The 15,439-nt window shown below is 54.3% G+C and overlaps 1 protein-coding gene across 2 annotated transcripts in view; it reads right to left on the reverse strand.

Moving 5' to 3' along the window:
- LOC135182008 (sodium- and chloride-dependent betaine transporter-like) overlaps nucleotides 1–13,734 on the reverse strand; it is a 37,083-nt gene extending 23,349 nt beyond the window's left edge. For both annotated transcript variants that reach the window (XM_064155653.1, XM_064155652.1), the window contains exons 1-4: nucleotides 13,696–13,734; nucleotides 6,308–6,512; nucleotides 2,757–2,891; nucleotides 1,339–1,479 (exon numbers count right to left, since the gene is read on the reverse strand). In XM_064155653.1, the coding sequence (XP_064011723.1) occupies nucleotides 1,339–1,479; nucleotides 2,757–2,891; nucleotides 6,308–6,500 (469 nt within the window). In that variant the 5' untranslated portion in view covers nucleotides 6,501–6,512; nucleotides 13,696–13,734. The remainder of the gene's footprint in view (nucleotides 1–1,338; nucleotides 1,480–2,756; nucleotides 2,892–6,307; nucleotides 6,513–13,695) is intronic.
- Nucleotides 13,735–15,439: the final 1,705 nt, after the last annotated feature.

Genomic DNA, 15,439 nt, shown 5'->3' on the forward strand with positions numbered 1-15,439 from the left:
CCAGCCGGGAATCCCAAGCCAGCAGCAGCCAGAGGGCTTCAGTCAGGGGAGAGGGGAAGGAAAGAGCAAAACTCCCTGTTAAATTGAAACCAGATGGCTGCAAATCGTGCAGGACCTGGGGGTAGCCACTGTGAGTAGCCAGGACAGAATATCCCATGCCTCTCCCACACCACACACCACCCCTGCCCACACATGCATGCCTGTGTCCTCACACACCACAGGTGCCTTTGTGCTCTGCTCTGCCATCCCAGCCCTGCCACCCAGTGTGAGGCTACTGAAAGCAGAGGCTGTGCCACAGGGCCAGGACATGCTTCTCAGCCTGTACTGGGCAGACAAATATGACCCACCAGAAAACTGAGGAAGCTCAGCTCTAGGCAGGAAGTTTCTGCTCATGAGGAGAACATCTGTGGCTTCCCTTGCAGGCAAACTCTCACTAGGGGAGGTGAAGGAATCAGATCAGCTCTTTGGAAGGTTGGATCCTGCTGCTGGGATCAAGGGGCAGGGGTAGCTGTGAGGGAATGGCCTATGGGGTGCAGAGATTTAACACATCACAGGAATGAAATGCCTGACTCAAGAGAAAAGGAGAGGGAACTGAACTGCCAAGCAAAGCCTTATCCACCAAGGTGGTTAAAAAGGCCTGCCAAGGACATCAGCTTACCTCACAGCTACCCTGCTTTGCCAGGCACAGCCCAGGTGCCCTGTACAAAACCAAAGTCAGGTCTTTTCTGCTGGGTACATTGACGTGAACTGTGGGCACGAGGACATGACAACTGCCCGATGTCCTGGGCAATGTGATGGCACAGAGGCTGGCACAAACGTGATGAGACCAGAGAAAGAGTGGCTTGAGAAGCTTTTTGTTACTGGTTCCTGCATCAGGAAACCTGTACTGGCAAAATCCTCCAGTGCAGGAACTGAGATCATAGAATCATAGAATGTGAGGGGCTGGAAGGGACCTCAAAAGATCATCTGGTCCAGCCCCCCTAGAACTAATTATCCCAGAGCTAACACAAAGCTCCAGCCACATGAGGAGGACACTAAACTGGCTTGAAAACTCTCCCAACCCACCTACCTCTCCTGCTTGCCAGATCTGCCCAGGAAGGCTCAACGCCCAAAGGATCTCTGTGTAGCAATAGCTTCACTGTCCCCTGCTGCTGGCCATACCCCTCACCCTTCCTGACACTTGGCCATGTTGAATGCAGGCAGCCAGCTTTGCTGCAGTGCCTAACCACATTGTGCCTCGTGGGAGCTTCTTCTCTAAACACAGAAATAGTCATTTCCTACAAAACCTAATGTCTGGGAATTAGGAAGGAGCTAGAAGCCCCCCAGGGGAAGGTGTACCTGAGTTCCAGGGGTTATCACAGCTGGCCCATGGTAGCACAGCAGTGAAGGAGCTGAAGAGGTAGAAGAGTGCCCAGGACAGGATGACAATGTAGTAGATATTTAGATAGTAGCCAATGACTTGTGAGGCATATCCAATTCCTGTGAAGGAAAGGAGAGGTGAGGATGGGCACACCAAGCAACTGCCAAGATGCTGGGCTTAACCTCAAAGAAAGACACAGATCAGGCCACAACAACCCCAAGCAGCTCTACAGGCTGGGGACAGAGTGGCTAAGAGCAGACAGGCAGACAGGGACCTGGGGGTGCTGGTAGATAGGTCGCTGGAAGAGGCTGTCCAGGGAGGTGGTGGAGTCTTCACCCCTGGAGGTGTTCAAGAAGCTGTAGATGTGGTGCTTTAGGATAGAGTTTAGTGGTTGTGGTAGTTCATGGAATCATAGAATCAATCAGGTTGGAAGAGACCTCCAAAATCACCTAGTCCAACCTATCTTAAGGTGGGTTATGGTTGGACTTGATCTTAAAGGTCTGTCCAGCCTTAGCGATTCTATGATTCATTGGTATACTAAATGCCATTAAACAACCTACTCCAGGGCCAGGAGTTCTGTTTCTTATACCTGTTCCTTAACTGCAACCCCAGCCTATATCCAGGCCATCAGACCAGTGCCTGCAGCATGATTCCTGGCAGTCTGCAGGATGCAAATGCTGCCACAGCAGGCCTGGGCACAGCAATGGGCAGGGAATGTGTCAGGAGCCAATCAGCCCTTCTTGTCCTCTTCTCTCATGCTTTTGAGAGGACAAGAGGAGATGACTTTACCTTGCATCATGGCAAGTTTAGATTGGATAGGAGGAAAAAGTCCACCCAAAGGGGTGCTGAGCACTGGGACAGGCTGTGATGAGTCACCATCCCTGGAGGCATTTAAAAGACAGGCAGGTGTGGTGCTCAGGGATGTGGTTTAGCATCTGCTGGCTAAGGGTTGAATTAAATGATCCTCTCCAATTTAAATGGTTCTCTGATTCTACAAGGCTGTATTTGTCCTGGGCTACACATTGGCATTTCCATCACCCTCTTCCTCCTGCTTGCTTGGGCATCTTGCTTCTCCTCTCTCCTGGTCTCTGAACATCTTGGAGCAAAGAGTATGGATTGGCTGGACCAGCACAGCTGGCAGCCAGCACCAGGCAGCTTCAGTCACCTACGGATGTGCACTGCCCCTGCACACACAGCAGTCTCCAGGAGGGATAACAGGGCTGGGAGAAAGAGGAAGGGAGGGAGGGAGGGAGGGAGAAGAGAAGACACAGAGAGAGAAGACACAGAGAGAAGACTAGCATTTCCCAAAGAGGCTCAGAGTCACTAACTGTTAGAAAGTACTGCCAGGAACTGGGGAGGAGAGGGGAAAGGGAAGAGGGAAACAAACTTGTCTGACCTTCAAAGATGGGACAGATCTTCCTCCAGGCAGTGACCCCTCCCTGGCTGGTGTACTGCCCCAGCGCCGTCTCCAGGAAGAACAAAGGGATCCCACAGGTGAAGAGGAAGATGAGGTAAGGGATGAGGAAGGCTCCTGCAGAGAGGGTCAGAAACATCTTTAGAACCTTATCCTCACCAGGTACCTGGGGCCACAGCTGGAATTGACTAAAGACAAGTGTTTTTCTGCATTAACTGTGCAACCTCTGCTAAGGAAAGAGCCAAACCAAGGCCAAGCCAAACCAAACCCAGGATTACAGCACCATCACTCCTCAGAAAACAGCACAAGTGTGGTCTGCCTTCTGCTCCTGCAGGACTTCTGCATCTGCAGGACTTCTGCATCTGAACGTGAGCCAGCAGTGTGCCCAGGTGGCCAAGAAGGCCAATGGCATCCTGGCCTGGCTCAGGAACAGTGTGGCCAGCAGGAGCAGGGAAGTCCTCTTGCCCCTGTGCTCAGCACTGCTCAGGCCACACCTGGAACACTGTGCCCAGCTCTGGGCCCCTCAATTTAAGAAAGATGTTGAGGTGCTTGAATGTGTCCAGAGAAGGGCAGCAAGGCTGGGGAGGGGATTGGAGCACAGCCCTGTGAGGAGAGGCTGAGGGAGCTGGGGGTGTTCTGGTTTGGTTCAAACTGCTCTGCAATCTCAGGTTCAGTGTTGAGCTTCCTTCTGCCACCTTTCTCATCTTCACTAGTGCAGAGATTCATGCTTGCACTCCTCTCCAGCAGGCCAAGGCAACTCCTCCCTTGCTGGTATAGCTGACTGCATCTGGTCCTCTCACACAGTGAACTTGGAGCCACCACCTGCTGAGCATCTCCACTGTTTACAACCAAGATGAGGGCCTCTCTCTTTCTCAGCCAGACACTGTCCCTCAGGCTCTCTCTTCTCCTGCCAGCACAGGCATTCACACTGCAATCCAGTCCTGTGACAGCTAGCAAGCAGGAAGGCTTCAAAACAAGGGGAAGCCAACAATGCTACAATAATAAGCAACATCCAAAGTTTCCTTAAACACAGCTGTGCCCTAGCTGCAGGGGACCTGAGGCCAGAGAGGGAGGGAGGCTGGTTCACAGCATCAGTCTGCAGGGCAGAGGAGAACTGCATGTGCTGAGCTAAAGGCAGCTGCTGTTTCACTGCTGCAAGACATCTCTACATAAGCCATCCTTAAGGCACTCTTAGCATCCTTCACACAGATGAACCTTGCAGCAGGTCCCAGACTCTCCCCTTTGGCACCATTTGACCCATTTTGGTTTCTCAGTAATGAGGCCTCTCTTACACTTCTGTTGTCTCTCTCAGCCTTCTTATAGCAGTCACCAGCTGTAACTCCAGTTGTGCTCTCCTTCCCCAGTTTGCTGCTCCACTGGAGAGGACTCAGCCCTGTGGGAGCCTCCAAACCCTCTCTCCTCATGAGTCAATAACATATTAATGTAGGCAAGCAATTAGATTGAGTTTTAAAGTGCAGCCACAGAGAAGTTTACACTTGGTTGCTTTACAACAAGGTGACACAATTGGGTTTACTTCTATCTTTACTGCTTTGTAACCACCTTAGCCCATCCAAAGATGAAGAGTGGTAATGGGACAGCAGTCTCCAGGTCAGAAGGCAGAGGGGGGACAGGCATGAAGTATTTGCAGGCAGAAAATGTCCCATTTTTTTGCAATTTCAAAGACTTTTCCAAGGGTTAGAATCTCTTTGAGATATGTGAGCAAGAACTGTGCCTTGTCCCCGTTCTGCTTTGCCAGCCACTTGCCTCCCTAGAGCAAGCAGTGCACCCCCACAGCAGCACAGACTGCAGCTGAAGGAAGGACTCTGCTGTCTCAGCCTTCCCAAGCCTAGCTTCGTGAGCTCCTGATCACAGAGCAGCTCAGAGGAGAAAACAAAAGGGCAGGGAAGGGAGAGAGGGGGAGAGAGAGAGGGAGAGGGAGAGGGGAAGGGGGAGGGAGAGGGGAAAGGGGAGAGAGAGGGAGAGGGGAAGGGGGAGAGGGAGAGGGGAAGGGGGAGAGGGAGAGGGGAAGGAGGAGAGGGAGAGGGGAAGGAGGAGAGGGCGAGGGGAAGGGGGAGAGAGAGGGAGAGGGGAAGGGGGAGAGAGAGGGAGAGGGGAAGGGGGAGAGAGAGGGAGAGGGGAAGGGGGAGAGAGAGGGAGAGGGGAAGGGGGAAAGAGAGAGGAGGGAAGGGGTGGGGGGGAAGAGAGGGAGAGAGAGGGGGGAAGGGGGAGGGGGGGAAGAAGTCATTGCCTAGCTCTGTGAGCCAAACAGAAGCAGCCTTTTCACTCACATCAGTCAGCATATAAATTGCAAGGCTGCTGAAGTGGCTACCACAGACAAAAGCTACTCCAAGATACTGTTTGAGCTCAGGAAGGAATTTCCCATGCCAAACCCATGGCTTCCCCCTCAAAGCAGGGCTGCAGAATGAGCTGCTCCATCAGCTGCACCACCAGTCGTAGCTAACCCATGCTGCTCTGACTTGCTGTCGATGGCTCCAGTAGCTACAAACCTCAGAGAAAGAGACTGGAGGACCTGCTGAAACCCATCCTAGGTACAAGAAGTTCCATTTTCTTGAACCAGCCTTTTGTCCAGCCCCCATTTGGTTCAGAGGAGACACTGCACTAACCCCTCTTGGTTTAGATAAACTCCAGTGAGAGCACAGCAGCCAGGAGCTTGGCAGTCCTGGTGTGACCTACAGGGGGATCAGTCACATCTCAGTGCAAACTCACAGCACCTTGGGAAACAAAGGACCTTTGTGGCATGGCTTGCAGAGAGAGGAAGATGAAAAGGGAGCTAAAGGTGGGGAGAGTAGGACAGCTGACACAGATGTGCAAGCCCCAGAGCATTGCTTGAAGGTGTTACTGGAGTGCAGGAACAAAAGCAAAGTTCTTGCTGTAATTTAGTAGTCCTCCTTCTCATTTATCAAGATTTTGCTTCACCAAGAAACTTTAGGGGTAGTGAATTATCCCCTTTGCATGGCTAGGAGCCCATCTGATGTCTAAGCCATGTAACAGTCTGATTGCAGTGCTGTTGGAAAAGGAGAGGTACTAAGGATAAAGCGGAAGGAGAATGAAATCCTCCTGGGGACAGATTTGCCTTGGAGTGGGTTGACCACTGAGAGAAGTGTTCCTGGGGAAGGGATAGCAATGTAGATCCAGGGTCTTGGCAGGATACCAGCATCATCAAAGCCCTTCCTCTTCTGTGACAAGGGCCTGAGAGAGAGGAGCAGTGAGAGAGAGTGGGGAAAAGGGAGTTAAGTGGAAGGAAGGTGCTGATGGCTTTCTGACCACAGGCAGCATCCCATGCTTTTGGAGGACCAGCTGTTCCTCAGAATGTCCTTAAAGAGGTCCTAAAGGTCAAGTTGGCATCCAAAGCTGGGAGAGCTGTTCTGAGAAACAGCACCTGCTGGGCAGCTGGATTCACCTCTTGGTCTGGACAGGAGTGCATGTGGGAACACATGAGGGGTAGGAGAAATGGGGCCAGGAGCTTGTCATGCCTTCAGACCTGGGAAAACTCATTCATGCTGTGAACTTACCACCACCATTCTTGTAGCAGAGGTATGGGAACCTCCACACGTTCCCCAGACCAATGATCTCCCCAGCCACAGACAGCACAAACTCCATTTTGCTACTCCATTGGCCTCTCTCTTCCATTTCTTCCTTCTTTATCTCCTCAGGAGCTGCAGTGGTCCCATTGGGCTCTCCTTCCTTAGCCACAGCTCTTGCCATGGCTCTGTGGGACTGAGGAAAAAGAGAGAATGTGACATCAGGAGCTGCTGCAGGACACACAGGAGGAAGGAGTGGGGAGTGGATTGGTCACCACAACAAAAAGGTTGCTGCTATCACCACGAGACTCCCTCATCCTCTGCAAAATAGCTTTGCTAGCATCAGCATGAAGCATTGTCCCTAGGTCATGCCTGTGAGTCACAAAGTCTTTACTGAAGGGACACAGAAAAGGTCACTGGTCTGGAGAGGTGGTCCCACTGGTCTAACCCTCACATTTGCCCTTCTCCCCACAGTCTCCCTTCCTCATCCTTCCTGGACCACCGCAGGATGCCAGGGGTTGGAAGGGACCCCAAAAGATCATCCAGTCCAACCCCACTACCAGAGCAGGACCACACAATCTAGCTCAGGGCACACAGGAACACATCCAGACAGGCCTTGAGAGTGGCCAGAGAAGGAGCCTTAGTGTACCTCCATCTGTCTCTCTGCACCCTGATTGAAGGCTCTGCACCCGAACAGCTGGCTGGAACTTTGGAAACAGCAGCTCAGAGGACAAGCAAAGGAGCTGAAGCGAGGCACAGAGGCAGGAGGAGTTTCCCTGTCTGCTGTGCTTTATACAGCAGCTGTCTCCTTTCTGGAGTGCCTTCAGAAGGCAGGGCAGAAATGATATAGATGAACAGGCTGACCAAGAATGGATGGCAACCACTTCAGGCATTGCCAGGAGCACTGTCTTTGGTCCCCTGGGCACCATGCAGCACTGCCATGCAACCTGCAAGCTCAGCAAAATGCCCACACGTGCTTTACTGGGTGGGAGGGGAAGCACAGGGGGCTGTGTTGGGAACAGTGCTGCTAGCAGAGGGATGCAGTGCTCAGAGTCTGAGCCTTCTCTGCTTCTCACCCCACGCTGCCAGCCAGAGGGCTGGGAGTGCAGGGGAGACTGGACAGGGACAGAGCAAGGATTGCTGATCCCCATGGACCCAGGGGTGCTTGACATGTAAATTAGGGCCATCAGCTTGGGTTGAGAAGTGGCAAAGTCAGGTCCTCCTGCTCCTCTTTCCTCAGCTCCTGCAGGCTCCTTTCCCCACTGCCAGCTGGCTGATAGTTCATTCAGAGGCTGCAGCACAGCCTCCTCAGCTTTGAGCTGAGCTGCACACAAGGTGAGAGAGAAGGTAACACATACTTAATGAAACTTGTCTGATCTGTCACAGTTCTTGGCACATCCCAATTTGCTGCAGCTCAGGGCACATAATCAAGTACAATGAAGCTTAAGTCTGGGAGTACTGAGGCTATCTGGAGAAGCTGACAGCAGAGGATTTGGCTAACTCTTTGTTTCCAGTCCTGTAATGCAAGGTGGCTCCAGGAGCCAGCCTGTCCCTGCTAACATTCCTGGGTTACCTCTGTTAGATCTGTTTCACACAGGGTGGCAGGGGAAGGTCACAGGTCAGTGAGCCACCTCCTATCACCTCACCCCAGGAAGAGAATGTGCCAGCCAACAGCCTGAACCCTGGCACCAGCCTCTCCCTCAGGGACACCTAGAATAGAATAGAATCAAGCAGGTTGGAAGAGACCTCCAAGCTCAGCCAGTCCAACCTAGCACCCAGCCCTGGCCAATCAACCAGAGCATGGCACTAAGTGCCCCAGGCAGCCTTGGCTTCAACACCTCCAGGCACAGCAACTCCACCACCTCCCCGGGCAGCCCATTCCAATGCCAATCACTCTCTCTGCCAGGAACTTCCTCCTAGCATCCAGCCTAGACCTCCCCCAGCACAACTTGAGACTGTGTCCCCTTGTTCTATTGCTGGTTGCCCCTGGACCAGGGCTTTGGCTCTGCACTTGTCCACTGACCACAGAATAGGCCAGCAGGAGGGACAGCAGCTGGGATGTTGCAGTGGAGAACAAGGCTGTGATGAGCACAGACCAGCAGGCAAGATAAGGCACTTGTGACTTCTTTTTCCCATCTTGAAAAGGCAGGAAGCAGCCTGGCCATGGGATTCAGCCTTTTCCTCTGGGAACAGGTGGTAGATGAAATGGGTGCCCGAAGTTTCAGCCCTCCATGCTCCAAGCCTTCAGCTTCTCCCTGCCCAGCCCAGGTGATGCACTGCACTACACACACAGCCAGCACACCCCTGCTTGCTTTGCCTGCTGTTTCTGTGAGGAAGCCTATTCACACAACTGCTGAACAGCTGATCCTACTGTGCCTTTGCCCTGCATGTGCTCAGGCCAGATGGGTCCCAATTTCTTGTTTCCAGCTAGGAACAATTTGGCTCTCCCACAGCAGCCACAGCCACCTGCTGTTACATTCTCCCCCACAGGCAGATGCTTCCTTCTCCCTGTGGATGCCTTTCTCCTTAGCACATGAGCTCAGAGAGAAGACATTGCCTCTGTCTGCTTGCATTGTGATTGCTGTGCCTTCAAAGGTTGCAGAAAGCTCTTCCCAGACCTTTGCTCTCAGCCTTTTTTTTCCCTGAACCTCTGCCAATTTTTTTTCCTTTCCAACAGTTCATAGAATCAAGGAAGAGACCTCCTAGATCAGTCCAACCTAGCACCCAGCCCTGGCCAGCCAACCAGACCATGGCACTAAGTGCCCCTGCCAGGCTTGGCTTCAACACCTCCAGGGATGGCAACTCCACCACCTCCCTGGGCAGCCCATTCCAATGCCAATCACTCTCTCTGCCAACAACTTCCACTTAATACCCAGTCTCTACCTCCCCTGGCACAGCTTGAGACTGTGTCCCCTTGCCATATCTGCAAGGTGGACAGGAAAACATCAGCACTGCAAGTAAGTGCTCTCCAGCCAGTGTAGGAGCACCCAGATGGAGGAGGATGGTTGCTTCATCTGTGGCTGCTTCCAAAGCCAAATGCTGCTGGAGATTGGCTCGCTCCAGCTGCACAGAGCAGAAAGGCAAGGAAAGGGGCAGCAAGAGAAAAGCTGATCAGGTCTGGGGCAGGAGCCAAAAATTAAATGCCTTTCATTTCAAGCTGTTGAAGGCAGTTGGCTTCTTTGCACCTTCTAACTAATGTCCAGGTTGTGTGGGCTGCAGGGCACTCTCAAAGCCTCTGCCTGGCAGGGTTCATGGGGCACAGGAGGCTGGCAGGAGGATCAGACCTTGCTAACATTTTCTTCACCATGGAGTAAGAGCAATGCTTCTATGGTCAGCGAGCTGGCTGCTTACTAACACCAGCAAGAGTGAGATCAGAACCAGCTGTGAGTTTATCAAAGGCATCTATGTCTGTGATACAAGCTGCAAGTATTAGAGAGGCATCCTTCAGAGCTCAGGAGGGCACCCAGTGGCTCATGCTCTCTATGCTGCTGCCAGGGCAGGAGAACTTCCCAGCCTTCCCCAAAGAACTGCCTCTTTTTGCTGCAGCAGTAAGGCAAGGAATGATGGATACAAACTGAAACGTAGAAGGTTTCACCTCAGCATAAGGAGAAACTGCTTTACAGTGAGGGTGACAGAGCCCTGGGGCAGAGAGGCTGTGAAGTCTCCTCCTCTGGAGACTTTCAAAACCTGCCTGGATGCATTCCTGTGTGAACTACTCTGGGTGATGATGCTTTTGGCAGGGGGGTTGGACTCTATCTTTGGAGCTCCCTTCCACCCTCTAACACTCTGTGATTCCCAAGTACTCTACAGTGGTTGGACTTTCCTGATGATCAGTGGAAAATGCCTTGCTCCTCTCAGCAGCAGTTGAGTCTGGGTGCCTGTGGCTCGCCATCCCTGCTCTGCACTACAGACACACAGAGCTGGTTTCTTCCTTCAGCCTAGGAAGCAGTGAAGACTGACTGATCAAGTTCACAAATGGGGCACAAACACGATCAGAAACCAGTCTTTGCCTGTGCATCAAACAAGATACTCTCAAGACTTCCCTCCAGCCCAGAGTCTGGTTCACAGGCTCACAGGATGTTAGGGGTTGGAAGGGATGCAAAGAGATCGAGTCCAACCTCCCTGCCACAGCAGGACCACACACTCAAGCTCAGGTCACACAGGAACACATCCAGACAGGCCTTGAAAGGCTCCAGAGAAGGAGACTCCACAACCTGCCTGGGCAGCCTGTGCCAGTGCTCTGGGACCCTTACAATCAAGAAGTTCCCCCTTGTGTTGAGGTGCAACCTCCTGTGCTGCAGCTTCCATCCATTGCTCCTTGTCCTACCCCAGAGAGCAGTGAGCAGAGCCTGTCCCCCACTCCGCACCCCCAGCCCTCAAATAGTTATAAACATTGATTAAATCCCTTCTCAATCTTCCCTTCTCCAGACTAAGCAGCCCCAGGTCCCTCAGCCTCTCCTCTTCAGGCAGTGCTCCAGTCCCCTCATCATCCTCGTAGCCCTCTGCTGGACCCTCTCCAGCAGATCCCTGCCCCTCCTAAACTGGGGAGCCCAAAACTGAAGGCAGCACTCAAGATGAGGTCCCACCAGGGTAGAGGACAACCTCCCTCCATCTGCTTGGATCTGCATGGGTCACACCCATGCGTGGCAGGATGCCCACCTGCATGCAGCCACGCCAGGATCCATCTGCTTTACAGAGCAGGGCAGTGACAGGCACCCCACAGGCACGGAGCTAGCCTCGAAGGAGCCCCCAGAGCCGCCCCCCTCGCTGCCCAGAGGTGCCTGGCCAGAGTCCCAGAGCTGTGTCAGGCTTTCTCAGAGGCCCTGGTGCAGAGCCAGAGCGTGGGGACGAGCAGGGCTGCTGCCCCTGGAGCAGAGCAGGTGAATGGCACCGCGGGTTAACCCCACACTGCTCCAGGACCCCTCTGCAAACAGGCACGGCAGGGGCACGGTGGGGCAGCGACCTGTGGGGCAGCCCAGGAGTGCCCACAGGTGCAGGACAGAGTCCACGGGAGGGAGCTTGGCGCTTGCAGGGCTGCTACCTCACCGGGACAGCAAAGTCATGGAGTGAGCCACACCGGGCAGCCCTGGGCAGGACAGGCAGCAGGAGGGAGGCTGAGAGCCCCCAGCACCGCAGCCTGCCTGCTGGCTGCTGACCCAGGCCAGCCTGAGCCTGCGGGCCGAGGCGTTAGGGAAGGTTGGGCAGCAAAGCAGCTACCCTCTGCAGGTGAATGCAGGCTTGCACAAAGATCCTAACCTCTGCAGGCATCTGAGCCGTGCAGTTCTCACCCTGGGGCTGCTGCTTGTGGCAGGAGAGCAGAGAAGGCAACACTGCTGGCAGCCGACGGCTACAGAAGTCTGCGGACCAGGGGCAGGAGAGCAGCGCAGTGGATTCGGCATCACGCTGCTCTAGGTGCTTTTAACCTAACTCCTGCAGGCAGGCACACCCTGTCTGACCTCCCAAAAGCACAGCCCGGGGGCACCTGCAATCAGCCTGATGAGAAACGGGAGCACATGTGCAGAGACCTCAAGCAAAACCCTTCTGAGAGGCAAGTGAGATTGTGGCAGGATGCATTCCCTCATGTCTCCCGGCACAGAATCATAGGACAGCTTGGAAGTGACTTCCAAACTCACCCACTCCAACCTAGCACCCAGCCCTGTCTGACCAACCAGACCTGGGCACTAAGTGCCCCAGCCAGGCTTGGCTTCAACACCTCCAGGGACGGCAACTCCACCACCTCCCTGGGCAGCCCATTCCAATGCCAATCACTCTCTCTGCCAACAACTTCCTCAGAACATCCAGCCTAGACCTCCCCTGGCACTACTTCACACTGTGTGCCCTTCTTCTGTTGCTGCTTGCCTGGCAGAAGAGCCCAACCCCACCTGGCTACAGCCTCCCTTCAGGTAGCTGCAGACAGCAATGAGCTCTGCCCTGAGCCTCCTCTTCTGCAGGCTGCACACCCCCAGCTCCCTCAGCCTCTCCTCACAGGGCTCTGCTCCAGGCCCCTCACCAGCTTTGTCACAAGAGGAGCCAGAGCCCAGTGTCTCAACACAAATGCATGCACAGCCATCAGAAAGCAGCCAAAGAGTGCTCCTCACCATCATGGTGCTAGCAGTAAGCTCCCTGTTTAGCCCTACACAGGTTTCCCAGCCACCCTGCTCAGGTGTGGGCTGGGCATAGGCCTGACTGACCTTGGGCAGGCTCAACTGTCTGCAGCCAGTGCACAGGACCAGGTTTAGGCAGTGAAACCACGAGAAGCAGACATGCAGGGGCAGACTGACCCCCTTCCGAGCAGCACCTGCTGTGCCACCACATCACAGTGCCACGGGACTGCACCCCACCTGTGTCCTCCCAGAGGCAGGGCACCTGCCTGCCAGCCTGGGGCACCACAACTTTCCTGCAGGAGCATGGGCAGCTACAGGTCAAATGCAGAGCTGATTAGCCTGGCACATCCACACCCATGAATCCAGCAAAGCTGGGCTGTTGCAGAGCTGCAAAGGTCAGGTCCAAGGTTCAGCCCCTCATACCAGCAGATGTCAAGGCAGAAAAACAGGGGCAATGGCATTTCCAGTGGCTTTGGATGAAAGTCCTGCTTAGCAGTGATTGCTTTAACAGCACTGTTGATTCAAGCAGAAGCAGGTCAGGTGTGATGAAAGCCCCACGTATTCTGCCACAAAACTGCCCCCAGATCCCCAGCGCTGCCTCATGCACAGGCTCTGCTGTCTCCCTGCCTCACCCCTGCAGGGCAGGAGATTTGGTGAAGCCCCCAAGGCAAGATGAATAAGGAGCACAGTCCCAGGCATGCTTTTTAGACCCACAACCTCCAAGCCAACGTGCCAGCGCCTCTGCAAGACAGCAGAGGTGATGAGGGAGTCACTGCCTGGTGTTTGCAGGAGCTGCAATGCCTACAGTCTAACTCACTCCTAGCATCTCTCCTCCAAGCCACCACCATCCTTCCTTGCTGCCTGGCTCACTCTCATCTCTCTTCTCAGTCTTTCTGCTGAGTCTTTTTCTCTCTCTCCCTGCTGCTGTACCCTTCAGTACCAACTACCCACTCTTCAGGCAAACCTTTGCTCTGCAGCTTCCCCACAGCTCCTCAGCAGCATCATTGCTCATCTTCTCCTATAAGAACCACTGAAAGAAAAAACCTCCTCTCCCTGGGTTCATTCAAGCTGATTATCTGCTCCCCATCCCCCAGCTCTCTCTTCCACTGCTTAGGGAAGCTTTTCCCCTCACAGATTTGCTGGCCCACTCCTCGAAGCATGGCAGGCAGCTGGCAAGCAGCAGCTGGCTGTGGGAGGACCAAAGAAAGAAGTGGCCACTGCCAGCATGACACAGGCAGCAGCCAGGTCTGCTCAACAGGCCAGCACTCAACTCACCTGAACTCGGCACAGCTCTCCCTCAGGCAAGCCTGTCCCGTCCCACTGCAGTCCAGACAGGGAATCCACCGAGTGCCAAAAGAGATACAGCAAGAGTTAAGGCAAAGGCTCCTCTCTCTCCTCCTCCTCTTGTCCCTCCCCCTCCGCCAGCTCTCCCCACCAAAGTGTCACCCAGTCCATGTGTGGGTGGTGGGATGGCAGGAAGGGAGGTGCATGGGGTAGGACTTTCTGCCCAGCTCCCTTACAACATGCACCTTCCCAGACCTTGAACCACGGCCCCGACGGGGGAGCAAGCAGAGACAACAGCCAGGGGCAGGCAGGGTGGAGGCCCAAAGTTTCCAAAGCTCAGCGGTGACTCCAGGACCTCTCAGCCCCTGCCGAGTGCTCTGGGCTGGCTGCCACTGCTCCCCACGGCTCTGGGCCTCCAGCACTTCAGTGGTATCCCTTAAAATCACCCTGCTAACGTGCAGAACAAAGAATTCCCATCTCCAGAGAGCACTACACTAACCCTGCTTCAGCAGCCAAGCTCCAGGCTCACCAAAGTCACCAGGCAAAAGGCAGCGAGCAGGTGGAGGGGGAAGGTTTGTCCCAGGCTCCTGCAGACCCTTCCATGCCAGTGCCACATGCTGCAAGTGCAAGCAGAGCTCAGAGAGCTCTGTCAGCAGGGAGAGACACCACTGGAATCTCTACTTTTACAGTGCAAGTGCCTTTGCCTTGGCAGCTCTCTTTGCACCTACCTGAGCCCTGCTGCACCTTCCCCACAGCAGAAGCAGGCGTTCCAGTGATGCCATTTTCCTCTAGAGTGTTCAGCTCAGATGATATTTTCTTTCATAAGGTTATGTTTTGTGCTATCACTGTTCTTCATTTTGCTTTGTCTGTTGTGTGCCTGCCAAATTCCTACTGACCTTTTCATGTGCCCAGGCAGCCAAACCACAGCAGCACATGGAATGGAAACTAGGATGCATCCAGCACATGCTCTGCTAACCTGTGTCACAGCTCTCTGGAGGAGCATCCCCCAGCCCCCTCAATGGCAAACCTGGGAGCTGACAAAAGCATTCCCCACCATAGAGTGGGGAAACAGGATGTTTCCATGCCTGCATGCTCTATAGAGGCTCTTTGGAATGTCTCAAAACCTTCCATGGGTGCCAGAAGCCAGAGAATCAGAGCAGAGCATGCTGGAGTGCCTTGGGGGCAGGTGATGCTTGAAGGGAGTCACCTTTGTGCTTGGCAGGATCCTTAGGATAAGCCACAGAAGGCAGGAGGGAAAAACATCTCCTCCTGCTTTGAGGGTGTCTATTGACTATGGCAGCTGACACTGGGGGCAGCTGTTTTGAGCCCGTGCTGTGGGGGAGTGCAGAGAAGGAGCAAAGTAGCTCAGGGTGAGCACTGGAGGACACCCCTGGGGCTGTGGCCCAGCACTGGCACAGAGGCTCCACAGGCAAGGGGTCATGAGGGCAGAGGTGGCAGCTGCAGGAGGCAATGCCATTTCACATGCAGCACCCTGCTTTCCAAGCCTGCCATCCTCCTGAGCCCCAGCTTTCACCTACCACTGGGGCTGGCAAAGTGGGGTGGTCCTGCCCCAGCTGATCCTTCCTTTGCATGAGCTGGGCTCAACACCAGAGGGGTCAGGCTCCATTTTCTGCTTCTGGGGGCCTGGCCTTGACGTCTTGCCAGACTGCAAGGCGAGCAGCATGTGCTGGCTGCACAGCACAGTCACTGCTGCCTCCACCCCTACTAGTGAAGG

The sequence above is a fragment of the Pogoniulus pusillus genome, chromosome 15, assembly GCF_015220805.1.
Source record: "Pogoniulus pusillus isolate bPogPus1 chromosome 15, bPogPus1.pri, whole genome shotgun sequence".
NCBI lineage: Eukaryota > Metazoa > Chordata > Aves > Piciformes > Lybiidae > Pogoniulus > Pogoniulus pusillus.